The 17503-nt window shown below is 40.7% G+C and overlaps 1 protein-coding gene across 1 annotated transcript in view; it reads left to right on the top strand.

The window, feature by feature from the left end:
* NECAB1 (N-terminal EF-hand calcium binding protein 1) overlaps window positions 1-17503 on the top strand; it is a 185766-nt gene that overhangs the window by 139186 nt on the left and 29077 nt on the right. The window contains exons 7-8 of the mRNA XM_077876306.1: window positions 11390-11511; window positions 14512-14588. Coding sequence (XP_077732432.1) covers window positions 11390-11511; window positions 14512-14588 — 199 coding nt within the window. The remainder of the gene's footprint in view (window positions 1-11389; window positions 11512-14511; window positions 14589-17503) is intronic.

Below are 17503 nucleotides of genomic sequence, written 5' to 3'. Positions count from 1 at the left end.
TTTGTTTGGTCACTGCTTCGACAGCACTTGCTCTGGGAAAACTTCCTTGCTCTCAAAGTAGAACTTTATACCTCCTACTCCACCCCTGTGTACTTGCTCGGTACCCTCTACTTAGACATACGTACAAAGTCAGTCCTTTATTTCTCTCTCCCACTAGACTTTGAGTTTCTAAATGACGGGGACTTTGCCTTATTTCCCTGTACCTGGCACAACTACATGTTAAATACATGAAACCGAATGAAAGGGAATCCCAGGTAAAGGGAACTATATAGAACAGCAGTGAATGAGGACCTGGGACAGTGAGAACAACCTGGACTCCTACCTGGAGTCTAAGGTTAGGAAAGGTCTTAAAAGCTACACAGATGCATTTAGATTTGATATGATCAGAGATTATCCTGATGGTTGTGAATAAAGAAGTATAATGAAAACAAGTTTTAAGGAAAATTAGTGTCATAACAGTATATAGTAGAGATTTGGAAAGACTTAGAACTAGGTCAAAGAGGAGAGGTCAAATCAATGTATCCAAAAACTTATCCTTTTTTTAATATATAACATAAAGGAAGATTCCATGATGCCCTGCATAGTCAACAGTTGCAACCTGCAGATAGCATTAAAAATCCTAGCGCTATAATAATTTGTTTCCCCTTCAGCATCAGCATTACCTTGGGGCTTAATATTTGTGAGACCTAGGGATACAGAACTTCATTGGAATGTAGCAAATTTTGAGAAGTCATCTATTCTAGCTCTCAACCCCAGGGAGGGATCACACAGTATCACTCATCCTGCAGTAATGAGTTAGACATGCAATGTTGGGCAGAATGTCTGTGTCTATTCATGTGAAAATGGCAATTTCAGAGAGAAGGGATGCATACAGCTGGAATGCCACAGAGGTGAGATTTTCAGATGTCGTTCTACAACGCTCTTTGTATCTGTCCTGGCATACTGGCTAAATGGAAGCCACTTTAATTCCATGTCTTTTGAGAGTACCTAATAACCAATGACAAGAATAATCATTACGTTACACTGAAGTTTCCCTCTAGAGACCCCTGTCCTCTTATATAAGCCTCTCTTCCTCACAAACCAGATTTCTGGGAGCACAGTTTAATTATATGTGAATTTCTTTTTATAATAGAATCTGAATATTTATTCTATTTTCTGAAGTTCTTCTTTATCCAGAGAAATGACTGATTCCTCCTAGGCTTGGAAATTATTTTTCTCCTTTTGATGGTTGTCTATTGTAGAACTAAGGGAAGGCTTTAGTTGTGCTTACAGGTGATTATAAAACTTCAGACAGTTTACATTCCCTTAGGTTCAACATAGAGAAGAGCTGCTATAGTCACCTATTCTTATGACTCCTGAAGCTGCTAGAAACTTGATCTTTTTTTAATGCCATAGGGAAATCCATAGGGTGGTCTAGTTAAAGATTGGAGGGTAAACATATGATTTGTTTCCCTTCCTCCCTAAACCTTTCAAAATAAAGGCATTAACAGAGCCTGGACATTAACAGAGCAAGGAGTTATAAAGGTGCAAAAATAAGGATAGAAGAACCAAAGGGGTAGAAACTTGGAGTATGGAAATAAAATGAATCTAGTGGTGACTGATGTTGAAGCCCTGAGAAAAACAAAACATAGACAATGTATGAAGCCAAGATGTAATGTAATTGGTATCACGAAACCTCAGAGAGGCTCAAGAACTGGCTTTACCATGTGCAGCTGATAGTGGTGGTGAAGGTGAGGCTAACATATTTCTGAAAGCTCCATCTAGTGCTATATAAGTGCCCCTCCCCTTGAGGGGAGGAAGCTTAGCGATGTGCTTTCTGGAGAAGGTGAATAGATATACAGCTAGCACAGCAGTGGTCATGACATGATACTAAAAACAGAGGCATTAAGTGAAAGTCTCCATGCTGAACAGTGAGATTTGAAAGCCACTCAGCATGCTGTGCTCCCAAAGCACTGACAGCTGGGCTTATACACTATAGTTTTGGGATGCTTCTCTGGCATTTCTGTGGAATCTCATCAGTCCAAGAGAAAAACTTTAAAGTACCAAAGATGGTGTCCCCTAATGAATAGGCCCAGTCAGGCCACCTGACAGGGGAGGGTACAAGTTGGCAATCCCCACTCCCCTCCCCACCCCCAGTCATCCCTGTTTCCTTCCTCTGAAATAGGCAGGGACAACCAAGAGAATAAATCAAACACAAGAAAAGAAACTTAGAAGAAACAGATATAATCCAGAGAGCAGAAGAAAGCTTCCAAAAATACCCCATGCCCTCAGAAAAGCAGAGAAAAATATTGCATTTATGAATTAAGGACAGGATGCTATTTAAAAAAATAATATTCAAAGCACACAAAGACCTCTTGGAAATTATGATTGCAGAAATAACCTGTGAGCAAGATTTGGAGATAAAAGTGTGATGGCATTTCCACAAAGAGGTGAAAAATAGGAAAAGAAAAAAAATAAAATTATAGAGTAGTCCAAAAGGCCCAATATTTGAAAAGTAGTAATTTCAGAAAGAGAAAGAGAAAAGAGAGAAATTGTCTAAGAAATAATTCTCAGAATAAGGACATGAGTTTCCAGGTTGATAGAACAAACCAAGAGCCCATTAAAATGAATCCTAAAATCTGGCTTCAAGGCATGCCATTATGGGATTTCAGAATATGAGAGACAAAGAGAGGTGTCTAAAATCTTCCAGACAGAAAAACCAGGTCAAATACAAAGGATGAAGAAAACATTAGATTTTTTTCAATAATGACACTGGAAGCTAGAATGCAATCAAGAAGCTTTTTTCAAAATTTGAAGAGAAAATGATTTGCAACCTAAATTTCTCTACTCTGACTTCTGGGGAAGATGGCAGAGTAGAAGGATCCTAGACTCACATTGTCCTATGGAAATACCTAAATACACCCACATCATTGTAAATAATACAGAAAATGACCAGAAGGCTAGCAAAACAAACTCTCCATAGCTAAGTGAAGAGAAGAGGCCACATTGAAAATGGTAGGAAGGGTGGAGGTTCAGTCAGGAGCCAAATAGACCCCAAATAGTCTCTGGGAGGGAGGGAGGGGCACTGCAAACATGGAGAAGAGAAAAGACCAGACCCCACAGCAGGCACCCCAGATATAAGGGACCGACATATGGAAGATGAAGTCCTATAATTTGGATTTGAAAACAAGAGGGGCTTAACTTTGTGAGTTCTCAAAGTCAGTGGGGCTTAAGACCAAGAACTTTAAAGAGAGCTAGAGGGTGATAGGAAACTGAGTCCTTGTCCTTAAAGAAACAGCACAACCGACATCCCTGCTGAGATACAGCATAGAAGCAGCAGTTTGAAAAATGCAGGGACTGTGCAGAAAGGAGACTTATTTATTTTTTTTTTATTTTTTTTTTTTGAGACTTATTTATTAATCTCAGAACATGTGCTGGAGGATCAGAGATCTTTGGGAGACTTCTCCAAGAACAAAGGAGCTAGCAGGCATAATTTCCCTCCCATGCACCTCAGTGTAGACACATGAGCTCCTTCATGAACAGCACAAACACCCTTCATCTAGTTTGCTAAGAGCATGCCTTGCACCCATGTTCTTCTGCATACCTGACCCCTCCCACCTAGCTTGGCAGGAGCCCAAAGCAGCACAACAAATGTGCCATTGGGCAAATAGCCACTACAGTGTCCAGTATGAATCCAAAGTGATTCCTGCCCTAGGGAGGGGGGTAGGTAACCACAAATATCAGCTCTACTGTGGTCCCAGCAGTGGGCTGTAGGAAGACATCTAGTCTGACTGCAGGCCCTGCCCACCAATGAAAGCCAGTCAGTGGACAACACAGGGAAAGCGCCCTGTAGATCACTGTGACCACAGTTCAGGCAAATGTCTGCTGTGACCAAACTCAACCCCAAAGAAGCACCAGACTGTGCCACTAATAAAATAAGGACCAAACCCTACTGCAACAAAGAGAGAAACTGCAGATGACAGGACTGAAGGCAAACATGCTCAGCCAAAACATTAGGGTGCACACAACACACATAGGAGACACCCCTTGAAGTGCCAAGTTCTGGTAAACTGGAGACATTGCACTACAGGGCATTACAGGACCTCTTCTTCATAAAGCCACTACTTTCAAGAGCAGGCAACCTACCTGACTTTCCTAACATAGAAACAGACACAGAGAGTTACACAAAATGAAGAGACAGAGGAATATGTTCTACATGAAAGAACAGGGCAAAAATCACAGCAAGAGAGCTAAGTGAAATGGAAATAAGTAATATGCCAGATAGAGAATTTAAAATAATGATCATAAATATACTCACTTGTGAAAAGACCAGGACCTTCATCTCAGTGAGACTCCCAACAAAGACATAGCAAATATAAAAAAAGAACCAATCATAGGGTGCCTGGGTGGCTCATTCAGATGAATGCCTGACTTGATTTCAGCTCAGGTCATGATCTCAGGGTCATGGGATCAAGCTCTGCATTGGGCTCCTTGCTCACTGGGGAGTCTGTTGGAGATTCTCTCTCTCCCTCTGCCCCTAATCCCCTCAAATATTAAAAAGAAAAGGAACCAATCAGAAATGAAGAACTCAATAACAGAAATTAAAAATACATTAGAGGGGGAGTGCCTGGGTGGCACAATCAATTCAATGCATGACTCTTGGTTTCAGCTTAGGTTGTGATCTCAGAGTGCTGAGATGGGCCCCATGTTGGGTTCTACAGTCAGCATGGAGTCTACTTGAGCTTTTGTCTGTCTCTCCCTTTGCCCCTCCTTTGCCACCTGTGCTTGCTTATGCTCTCTCTCTCAAATAAATTTATAAATCTTTAAAAATACAGTAGGAAGAATAAACAGTAGACTAGAGGAAGTAGAAGAATGGCTCAGTTACCTGGAAAACACAATAGTGGAAAGCACTCAAGCTCAAGAAAGAAAAAATAATAATAAAAAAGTAAGACTAGATTAAGGGAATCCAGTGACATTATCTAGTGTAATAACATTCACATAATAGGGATCCCAGAAGAAAAAGAAGAGAGAAAAGGAGGCAGAAAGTTTATTTGAAGAAATAATAGCTGAAAACTTCCTGAATCTGGGAAAGGAAACACGTCCAGATCCAGGAGGCAGAGAGAGCTCCCAACAAAATCAACCCAAGCAGATGCTCATTAAGACACATAATAATTAAAATGGCAAAAGTAGTGATAAAAATTTAAAAGCAGCAAGATAAAAGAAAACCATTACACACAAGAGAAACACTGTAAGGCTTTGAGCTGATTTTTCAGCAGACAACGTTGCAGGCCAGAAGAAAGTGGCATGATATATTTAAGGTGCTGAAATGAAACAAAAAACCCACAACCAAGAATACTCTATCCAGCAAGGGTAGAATAAAAGAGGAGATATTCGGAATAGAAGAGGATATAGTTTCCCAGACAAACAAAAGTTTAAAAATTTCATTATCACTAAAACAGCCATATAAGAAATGTTAAAAGAAGCTTTCTGAGTGGAACAGAAAAACCATAAGCATTAGTAAGAGAAGTAGGAAGCACAAAAGCATTAAAGTGTATCTATAAAAATCAGTCAAAGAACTCACAAAATCAAAGGATGTAAAGTATGGCACCATATACCTAGAACATGGGGCATGGCGGAGTAAAAATTTAGGGCTTTTAGAATGGTTTCAAACTTAAGCAACCATCAACTTAGTATACATTGTTTTGTACATAAGATGTTATTAGACATCTTATGACATTAGGTTGTTAGACAAACCTAATGGTAACTACAAATCAAAAACCAATAACAGAAATGCAAAAAATAGGGGCACCTGGGTGGCTCAGTTGGTTCTGACTCTTGGTCTCTGCTCAGGTCATAATCTCTGAGTTGTGAGTTCAAGCCCTGCATTGAGTTCCTCACTCAGCGGGGAGTCTGCTTGAGAGTCTCTTCTCCTCCCTCTGCCACTCCCTGACCCTTCACCCCACTCACTTGCTCCCTCTCTGCAATAAATAAATCTTAAAAAAAAAAAGAAATGCAAAAACTAAAAAAAAAAGAAAAAAGTGTCCAAGTATATCATGAAAGAAAGCCATCAAACAATGAGAGAAGAGAGCAAGAGAAGAAAGGAACACAGAAATACAAAAACAACTATGAAGCAAATAACAAAATGGCAGTAAGTACAAAACTATTAATAATTACTTTGAATATAAATGGATGAAATGCTCCAATCAAAAGACATAGGGTGGTGGAATAGATTAAAAAAAAAAAATGCTGCCTATAAGAGACTCATTTCAGACCTAAAGACATGTGGAGATTGAAAGTAAAAAAATGGAAAAACAGTTATCATGCAAATGTAAGGGGAAAAAGCCAGAGTAGCAATACTTATATCAGACAAAGTAAACTTTAAAACAAAGATGATAACAAGAAAGAGAGAAGGACAACATAAGCATAATAGGAATAATCCAACAAGAAGGTAAATATTGTAAATATTTATGCACCCAACATGGGAACACCCAAACACATGAAGTAATCAGTGGTAAAGCAATAATAGTAGAGCACTTTAACATGCTTCTTACATCAATGGATAGACTATCAAACAAAAAAATCAAAAAGGAAACAGTGCCTTTGTATGACACACTGGACCAGATTGATCTAACAGATATGTTTAGAACATTTTATCCTAAAGCAGCAGAATACATATTTTCAAGTACATACGGAACATTCTCCAGAATGGGTCACATGTTAGGCCAGAAAGCATGTCTCAACAAAATCAAAAAGATTGAAGTCTTATCATATATCTTTTCTGACTATAAGACAAACTAGAAATTAACCACAAGAAAAATCTAGAAGGAGCACAAATACATGAAAGCTAAATAACATGCCACTAACCAATGAATGGGTCGCCCATGAAATCAAAGAGGAATTTAAAAAACACATAAAGACAAATGAAAATGAAAATACAATGGCCCCAAGTCTTTTGGATACAGCAAAAGCTATTTTGAGAGGGAAGTTTATAGCAATACAGGTCTACGTCAAGAAGCTAGAAAAATCTCAAATGAACTAAATTTATACCTAAAGGAGCTAGAAAAAGAAGAATAAAGATGCATTATTATTATTACCTCTTCTCAAACTATTCCAAAAAATAGAAGAGAAAGGAAAACTTCCAAATTCATTCTGTGACACCAGCATTATCCTGATACCAAAACCAGATAAAGACAATGCAATAAAAGAGAACTACAGGCCAATATCTCTGAAGAACATAGATGTAAAATTGCTCAACAAAATATTAATAAACTGAATCCAACAATATATTTTAAAAAAAGATCATTCAACACAGCCAAGTGGGATTTATTCCTGGGTTGCCAGGGTGGTTCAATATTTGCAAATCAGTCCCCATGATACATCACATCAGTTAAGAGAAAGGCTGAAAATGATATGAACATTTCAATAGATGTAGAAAAACCTTTCGACAAATATATCCATTCATGATAAGAACCCTCAACAAAGTAGGTGCAGAGGGAACATACCTCAACATAAGAAAGGCCATATATAAAACCCCACAGCTAACATCATACTTAATGGTGAAAAACTGGGAGCTTTTCTCATAAGGTCAGGAGCAAGACAAGGATGTCCACTCTCATCACTTCTATTCAACATAGTACTGGAAGTCCTAGCCATAGCAGTCAGACAACAAAAAGAAATAAAAGGTATCCAAATTGGTAAGGAAGAAGTGAAACTTAACACTATTTGCAAATGACATGATGCTCTATATAGAAAACCCTAAAGATTCCACCAAAAAATCTACTAGAACTGATAAATGAATTCAACAAAGTTATAGGATACAAAGTTGGTGTAAAGGAATCCGTCAAATTCTTTTTTTTTTTTTTTTTAGATTTTATTTATTTATTCATGAGAGACACACACAGAGAGAGAGAGAGAGAGAGGCAGAGACACAGGCAGAGGGAGAAGCAGGCTCCATGCAGGAAGCTCGATGTGGGACTCGATCCCCGGTCCCCAGGATCAGGCCCTGGGCTGAAGGTGGCACTACACTGCTAAGCTACTCGGGCTTTCTGGAATCTGTTAAATTCTTATACACTAATAATGAAATAACAGAGAAATTAAGAAAACAGTCCCATTTACAGTTGCACCCAAAATGATAAAATACCCAGGAATAAACTTAACCGAGGAAGTCAAAGACCTGTACTCTGAAAACATTGATGAAAGAAGTTGAAGATGACACAAAGAAATGGAAAGACGTTCCATACTCCTGGATTGAGAGAACAAATATTTTTTAAATGGCCACATAACCCAAAGCGATCTACAGATTTAATGCAATACTTAGCAAAGTACCAACAGAATTTTTTCACAGAACTACTACAAACAGTCCTAAAATTTGTATGGGACCAGAGAAGACCTTGAATAGCCAAAAACAATCTTGAAGAACAGCAAAACAGAGGAGGTACCACAGTCCAGATTTCAAGATCTACTTCAAAGCTGCTAGTAATGATACAGGCAGAAAAACAGTCCCATGTATCAGTGGAACAGAATAGAAAGCCCAGAAATAATTCATCATTATATAGGCAATCTATGACAGGAAAGAATACTCATTGGGACAAAGACTATCTCTTCAATAAATGGTGTTGGGAAAACTGGAGCACTTTGTTACACCATACACAAATATAAACTGAAAATGGATTAAAGACCTAAATGTGTGGCCTGTAAAAATCCTAGAAGGGAGCACAGGCAGTAATTTCTCTAACATTGGCTATAGCAGTATTTTTCTAGACATATCTTCTAAGGCAATGAAAACAAAAGCAAAAATAAACTATTGGGACTACATCAAAATGAAAAGCTTCTGCACACCAAAGGGAATAACCAATGAGACAAAATGACAACCTATGAATGGGAGGAGATATTGGCAACTGATATATTCAATAAAAAGGGCTAATATCCAAAATATATAAAGAATATAAGGATCATATACAACATTAAAAGAATAATCCAATTGAAAATGTGCAGAAGATAAGAACAAATACTCCTCCAAAGAAGGTGTATAGGTTTCCAACAGACATTTGAAAAAATGCTGAACCTCACTATCAGAGAAATGCAACTCAAAACTATAGTGAGTTATCACCTCACTCCTGGTGTAATAGCCAAAATCAAAAACACAGGAAACAAGTGTTGGTGAGGATGTGGAGAAAAAGGAACCCTCATGCACTGTGGGTGGAAATGCAAACTGGTAGAGTCACTGTGGAAAATAGTATGGAAGTTCCTCAAAAAATTAAAAATAGGGGATCCCTGGGTGGCGCAGCAGTTTGGCGCCTGCCTTTGGCCCAGGGCGCGATCCTGGAGACCCGGGATCAAATCCCACGTCGGGCTCCCGGTGCATGGAGCCTGCTTCTCCCTCTGCCTGTGTCTCTGCCTCTCTCTCTCTCTCTGTGACTATCAAAGATTAAAAAAAAAAAAATTAAAAATAGGATTACCATATGATGCAGCAATTCCGCTCCTGGGTATTTCCCCAAGGAGTATGAAAACACTAATTTGAGAAGATATATGAGCCCATGTGATTTTTTGCAGTGTTACTTAAAATAGCCCAAATATGGAAGAAACCCAAGTGTCCATTGATAGATGAGTAGATAAAGAAAGTGTGGTATGTGTATGTGTATATACATATATAGGTATGTGGGATATTACTCGGCCATAAAGAAGAATGAAATCTTGCGATTTGCAGCAACAAGGACAGATCTGGAGGGTATTGTGCTAAGTAAAGTCAGTCAGTTAGAGAAAGACAAGTACCATATGATTTTAGTCCTGTGGAATTTAAGAAATAAAACAACAGGATCCCTGGGTGGCTCAGCGGTTTGGTGCCTGCCTTCAGCCAGAGTGTGATCCTGGAGTCCCGGGGTCGAATCCCACATCGGGCTCCCTGCCTGGAGCCTGCTTCTCCCTCTGCCTGTGTCTCTGCCTTTCCCTACCCTACGTCTCTCATGAATAAATAAATAAATAAAATATTAAAAAAAAATAAAACAACAAAAAAGAAACAAACCAATTACAGACTCTTAACTCTAGAGAACAAAAGGGATGGTTGCCAGAGGGGAAGTGAGTGGGGGGATGGATGAAGGAGACTGAGAGCACGCTTAATGATGATGAGCACTGAGTACTGTATAGACTTGATCACTATATTGTACACCTGAAACTAATACAGCACTGTGCATTGATTATACTAGAGTTTAAAAAACAATTTTTAAGTTGTTTACCTCATACAACTGCCAATAAAGTAGAATAAAAGTATCTTTTTAATATGCAGTATCTCAATAATTTTGCCTCTCGTTGCACCCTTTCCTGTGAAGCAATTAGAGGTCCTTTTCGACCAAAATGAAGAAAAAATGGAAGTTCAAATTTAAAGGGGAGTGTTGAGGGATCAGCATTAGAGGGAGGCTAAAGAAAGTTTTCCTTGCTGATTATATTTTTGGGGAGTAAATTAGCATTCGATTTGCCTGTATGTAACAGGGGGAAAAAAGTGGCTTAAACACACATAAGGACTTATTATGTCTTAAGAAGGAGCTTGATGGTGGCAGCCTAAGATATGACAGCTCTCAGGTTTATCATAGACCTCCTATATTTTTCACTTACTAAATATGTCCTCAAGTTTGCCTCATGGTCCAAGATGGTTGCTGGAATTCCAGCTATCAGGTGTATATTCCAACCAGGAGAGGAGTAGAGAAAGACCAAAGGCTTGTTTCCCAGGTTGAACCCATCCTTTCAAACACTCTTCCTGTAAGTTCCTTATATATGTCATTGACCTGAGCTTTTCGTACTGGGAAGTTAATAGGTACGTCCTAAAACTGAAGAGTAAAGGGACAGCAATTTAAGCATATTATATACAGATACGGGGATGACAGATTAACACTTGCTGGAAGCGTTCCCTCTGTGAAAGGGGCAGGATGTGGAGATGGGTGAGTAGGCACTCCTGTGTGTTGCAATAAGCTTCGTAGAATTATCTGACTTTTATTTATTTGTTTTTTAATTATCTGAGTTTTAAAATCATATGGCTACCTGGCCTCGATTTAAAGAGCCTTGATTTAAAGAATTTCAGACTGACCGAGCCCCATAGGTGTTCTCACACTAAATCCATCAGCCCCCACTGATGGATTTTTTTCCATTGATGATTTGGTCAAGAAAAGAAAGATGCTTTTCCTGAGTCGCACATACAGTTTTTACCGAGACTTGCAAAGAGTAAAGGCAGCTCCCAGTTTCTCCTTTTAGGGTCACATTTATCATACCGCCCCGTCTGGGTCTTTAGAGCGAGCGGCCAAGCAGTAATTCTCCCGGCTTTTCAGTTCACTGCACCGGCAGAGCTTTGGGACTGACGGTTGAAGGGCTGTGTCTGGAGGCCAGGAGTGCAGGCCCTGAAATGCTGTGTCTGTCGTTCAAGGCAAGGGCCCACCAAGCCCGAAGTCCTGCTGATCCAGTGGCCTGGAAAGCGATCAAATCGCCGCGTCCAGAGACACAACAGCTTCTCCCCCAAGAGCCCTCAGTTCAGTGCCTGCGCTCCAGGTAAGGAAGCTCTGTCGTTTCTCTGCCTCCAGACTGATCCGTTTGGGTTTGCAAGGTGCCTTACTGTTTTTCTTGGGCAAATAAGGCAGCAGTAGTGATGGAACGCTCTTCTTACACCTGGTAAGTTTGTCTGAAGCCACAGAGGCCGAGAGCCTCCGGTAGTCAGCATGGGCTGGTGGTCCCCCCCTGCCCCACAGTTTCCATCAGAATCCCACAGCTGCACCCAGCCCTGCTCGGCGGGATGAGGGGTCACCTAATACACAAGGGACCGAAGACCGAGACCCGTAGAACTCATCTGTCTCAAGAAAGGAGCCCGTTAGTTCATACCCTCATTTGCTCCAGGTCCCCTAAAGTGGCCTAAACATATGAGATCCTCATTTCCTCCCATGATGCTGGCAGTTTCGAAGCATATAATATAATATAACATTTCTTGGACTAACACCTTCATAATATTTTAGGTTATTATATTTTAGTGGCATCATTTCTAATAATTACAATCCATTGGAAATGTAGAAATTCATGTGGCGAAACATCGCAGTAATTTCTATAAAGCATGAGTCTGCATATATGCATATGATGCCTGTGTACGTGCACAGGCGTGTATCTGCACACATCATGACATATCATTTTAAAACAAATCAACCTTTAAATATCTAATGTTCCAGAAAAGCAAGGTATTAACTATAGCCTATATTTACACGGATTGTGCTTGACAGGTTTCAAAGTGCTTTCTTGAACACTGTCTATCTTATCCTGATCCTTATATGATAGAGGTTAGTATCTTTTTTACGCCAGAAGTGAAGCAGTTTGTCCCAAGGTCATATGGTTTGTTAGTCCATTTTTACTGCAAAACAACCTCAGAAGCTCAGCAATTACAGTTGCAAAGATTTGTCATTTTTGCTCACGGGTCTGTGGTTGATGGTGACCCGGGTGATCTCAGCTGGGTGGGCCCTTTCCAGCCTGTAGCATGGGTTCGGCCCTGCTTCTCACGTAGCCTCCTGGGATCGGCGACTCCTTGGAGTGATTTCTTCTCTTGGCAGGTGTCAGAAGCACAAACAGTCAGGCCAGATCACACAACTCACTTAAAACCACCGGGTGCATCTTAGCTTCTGACTCTTCATTGGCCAAATGAGTCACATGCCAAACCCAGTAACAGTGGGAAGGGAAACGGACTCGGCCCGTTGTGGTAGGGGTATGCAAAGTTGAGGGGCACCGGCTGTACACATACAGTTCTATAACAGGAAGAAAGTGAAAAATTGGGAGCAGTAACACAGTCCACCGTGTGTTGATTAGGAAATGACAATACCAGGCTCCTGAGTAAAAATACAGATTTTTCTTTTGCACTTTAACCATTTAGAAAACAGAGTGAAACCCAAAATATCCTTCTAAGGAATTTTGAAGTGACAGTCACCTTAAGTCCTTTTAAGAACAACGCAGAATGGAAATGTGTTAACTAATTTGTAAATTAAAAAACAGATATAAACTGTGTTTATACAGTGACAATGATTTCTATTATAAAGCACCCTTATTCTGATTTTTTTTTTTTTTGGTAGCTACTTCTGTGTGCTCCTGCTTATTTTTGCATCATAATTTATGTGATGGGCTTTGAGAGGAGTTTTTACCCAAGAATGCAGAGAGAGAAGTGAATTCTACTGCTTTATAATTTGGTCTTAACTTCTTACCATTCAAAGCTAAAACAAGGCTTTTTAGTTTGAATTCGATCACATCCTCCCATCCAGAAATAATCAATAATATTGTTTCAGCAAATACCTATGAAATCATTTTGAGTGAGCTGCCATAAGGAGGATACACAAAAGATGCCAGGATGTTTGTGCAGGGGCTCAGACCACAGATACTCCCTTTCCACCTTTTTTGAAAAGATTTTATCTATCTATCTATCTATCTATCTATCTATCATCTATCTATCTATCTATCTATCTATCTATCTATCTATCTAATCTATCTTAGAGCCAGAGCCAGAGAGCACAATCAGGGAACAGCAGAGGGAAAGGAGAAGCAGACTCCCCAGTGAGCAGGGAGCCCGACATGGGGCTCGACCCCAGAATCCTGGGATCATGACCTGAGCTAAAGACAGATGCCTAACCGACTGAGCCACGCAGTCACCCCGCTGAGCCACTCAGGCACTCCCCTGTTGCACCTTTGAATAATCTCCAGGTCATGAGTTCTAGCCCCATGTTGGGTGTCGAGCTTACTGGAAAATCAGTAATAAAATAAAAGATACTTAAACATTTTTTAAACTAAAAAAATAATTATAGCAGCAATAATAGGAGCAGGATTTACATAATGCTGGATCTGGTGCTAGATGTAGGTGTGTGCTCATGTTCACACAGACAGACGTAGACCTCATATGTATGCACGTATATATGTGTGTGTATTTATATATGTATCTGTTGTAATTTAATCCTCACAATGACCATGTGGCCAGTGATGATATTATTGCCATTTTAAAAATAAGAAAGCCGAGGCCAGAGGAGTCAAGTAATCTGACCACAATCAGCAGGTTTCAGATTCTGCACTCTTCCCTGCGGTGCCATGGCCATAGTGTCCATGCTTATTCAGGTTGGTCCCTAGGAAAGGAGCCACCAGCTTCCTTACTGTGGTCGGGCCAGTTACTTTCCCGGCTCCTGCCACTGTCCCAGAAGCAGATTTAGAATTTCTGATTGATGCTTTCCTTTTTTCAAAAGAAAAATCAGCCATCTCATGGGGTGGTGAAAACGGCTCAGCGGGATCTGTTCTTTGACCATCAAAGGCCAGTACAGGCAACAACATAAAAAGCACAGACTTGTGCAAATGAACCCGCTGGGACACATGGTCTATGGAAGTCAATAACTTAGAAAGCACTCACGTGAATCTATTTCTTAAAAGGGTGGTGACTAGTCAATGACACTGTGTGCTTCCTTCGGGGTAAAAGGAAAGTTCTGAGATGCCCCAGCATTCCTGCTCTGTTTAATACACTGCCCTCATGATTTTCCCCTCAAGCCTTATTAGAAGAAGATAACCAGTGGATGACCCAGATCAATAGACTCCAGAAATTAATTGATCGACTGGAAAAGAAGGTAGGTGCTTCCTTTTCTTTCTTCTCCCTCTCACTTTTCAGTACATTCTGACCCATTTTCCTCACTGCATTAATATATCCGTGGCTGCCCCACAGATAGAATAACAGCCAGGAGCTCCATGAGGCTACAAGTGGCTGTGGCTGTTGGGTAGTTATCTAGGCATTTCTGTGAAAGCAGATACAGGAACTCACATTAATTCTCAGTCCCCCTACTCCTACCCCTAGTCATATTTGAAACAGGATGTAGAGGGGCGCCTGGGTGGCTTAGTGAGTTAAATGTCTGCCTTTGGCTCAGGTCATGATCCCAGGGTCTTAGGATCAAGTCCCACATGGGCTCCCTGTTCAGTGGGGTCTGCTTCTCCCTCTGCCACTCCCCACTGCTCACGTGCGCACGCTCTCCCTCTTTTTTATAAATCAGTTGATCTTAAAAAAAAAATAGGATGTAACATTTCAAGTTAAATGAATGTACTGCATTGCCTGCCTCTTTGGTTATCAGTGCTATAGGGAGCAGTATGCTTGACCGATGCAGATGGCAGCTCTTAGGGACAGCCTGGATATCTTGGGAATTTTCTGGAATGATTCAGGGAAGTGGTTGTGTCATATACTAAAAAGATGAAATTACAGTCTCAACTCCTATAAATTAGCATGTTAACTGATGAATTTTGGCATCGGAACTACCCCGTGAGCAAGCAAGTAGGGATGTGACGAGTTTTTCAAATCTATATTTTGTGTTTCCAGTTATTTTTATTGACAGAATCAATTAGTGCGTGCGGTCCTGACATTGTAGTGGTGTTCCCCTGAAACAGCTTTGACAGGAGAGGCAGGTTTTGCCAGGAAGTAAGAATATGTGTTTTCTGTGCGTGCCAGGTGCCAAGAAGAAGCGTTTATGTTTGAGACAGTTACTCACTTTGAAGAACCCAACAGTCTACTTGTAAAATTAAGCTTTATAAATAAAAATGGAGTTAACAGATTTTTCTTAAAACATGTGATAGTACAGAACCAGGTTCATAGTTAAGGCTCAGTAAATTCTTGCTGACCAACTGCAAAGATGGTAATTGCAATCTACAGATGCTTCCTGAGGGAACGATCACTGTGAGCCAGGTGCTTGGCAAGGATCTAGTGCGGCAGGAGGGGCTTCAGTTGGGCCCTAAAATGATGACGATTAGGAATTGTTGTTTAGGGAATCCCTGGGTGGCTCAGCGGTTTGGCGCCTGCCTTTGGCCCAGGGCGCAATCCTGGAGTCCCAGGATCCAGTCCCATGTCGGGCTCCTGGCATGGGGCCTGTTTCTCCCTCCTCCTGTGTCTCTGCCTCTCTCTCTGTGTCTATCATAAATAAATAAATCTTTAAAAAAAAAAAAAAGGAATTGTTGTTTACAAGCAACAGAAATCGCCTCTTTTTTCTTTTTTTTAAAGATTTTATTTATTCACGAGAGACACAAAGTGAAGGCAGAGACACAGGCAGAGGGAGAAGCAGGCTCCATGCAGGGAGCCCGATGCGGGACTCGATCCCGGCACTTCAGGATCACACCCTGAGCGGAAGGCAGACGCTCAATCGCTGAGCCAGCCAGGTGTCCCCAGAAATCACCTCTTTAATCAATTTTTTTCTGCAAGGATACGGGAGTGCTCACAGAATCAACAGGCGCTGTAGAAACTGGGATTCAGGAAAAGTCAGGAGACAACCCTAGGGATTTAAGTGAGAAATACTGGGTGGTCCCTCGGGCTACTGCTCCTGGAATAAATGAGTTCCAGCCATCTCTAGTCTGTTGATCTTGTGCTCAAGATTTCCAGGGGTAGAATCTGGTTGGTCCCAGTCTGATGACTTGGATAAGGGAGGGAAAAAGCATCTTGGTTGACGGTCCCCGAGCACTGTATTGAAAGGAGAAGAGAGAATTCACTGAAAAGAAAATGTATTGTCATTAAAATTGCAATAAATGCCAGTCTGCTAACCAACCAATGAACAAACAAATATTTGCTGTGGACAAGTAAAATTTTAGTAAAAAGAGAGCAGCTAGAGAGGACAGTCAGGTAAGGATGGTAGCATGAGTAAACCTTAAATAGGCCAGCCTGGTTGGATTCTTTCGTTTAGGTACGTGGTAACAAGTAAGATTGCATGGATGGATAGGGGCCATATTATGGATGGCATTAAATAACAGAGTAAGGGATGTGGACTTGGTCTTGGAGAAAATAAGAGGCATTTATTATTTTTTGACAGGTAAGTGACATAACCAGAAACATTCTTGAGATAGAAAATTGGACAGCAAGAATTCAAACTGGATTCAAACAAGAAAACTCAGAGCCACCAAAGCCCGCTGAAGCGATGCCATTAAAGAGCGGGTTGTACGTCTGAGCCCCCTGGGATCAGGAATGGCAAGAGATGGGCCTGGCCAATGTGACTGAAAAGAAGATGGCAGATTTGAAAGCCTTGAAGTGAAATAGGCAAGGCCATTGAATGAGTATAAAGGGTAAAGCACAGGGGGATCTCAGATTAGAGTCTGAGGATTTGAGCCTGACCGCCTTAGTCGTGTCATTAGCAGAAAGGAAGAGAAAAGTGAGAGATCACGGGTAAGGTGAGGCGTGGTGAACACTTGAACGTGTTGATCACATGTGTTGATTTCAAGATCCAGTAGGCCCCTTGGGCAGACATGTTCGGTTACATGTTGATAAGTCAGGTCCGCAGTTTAAGATCTTAAGAGCCGTCTCTACAAAGATGAACGCTCCAAGCCCTGAAGTTGAGGAGGATCTCTGAAAAGGAGATTGTGTGCAAGGAACCAAGTCCAGGGGAAGAAACCTTGGAGAACTCCAGTCCCTCTGCCACCATGTCCTTACTTGTTACATTTATGTTGACCACTAACCAGGCAAATAACCTAAACTTAGAGCTTGCTACTATCCAACTTTCTTCCTTCCTGATTTTATTAA

Source organism: Canis aureus, chromosome 28 (assembly GCF_053574225.1).
Source record: "Canis aureus isolate CA01 chromosome 28, VMU_Caureus_v.1.0, whole genome shotgun sequence".
Taxonomy (NCBI): Eukaryota; Metazoa; Chordata; class Mammalia; order Carnivora; family Canidae; genus Canis; species Canis aureus.
This window is presented reverse-complemented; position numbering and strand designations above follow the sequence as displayed.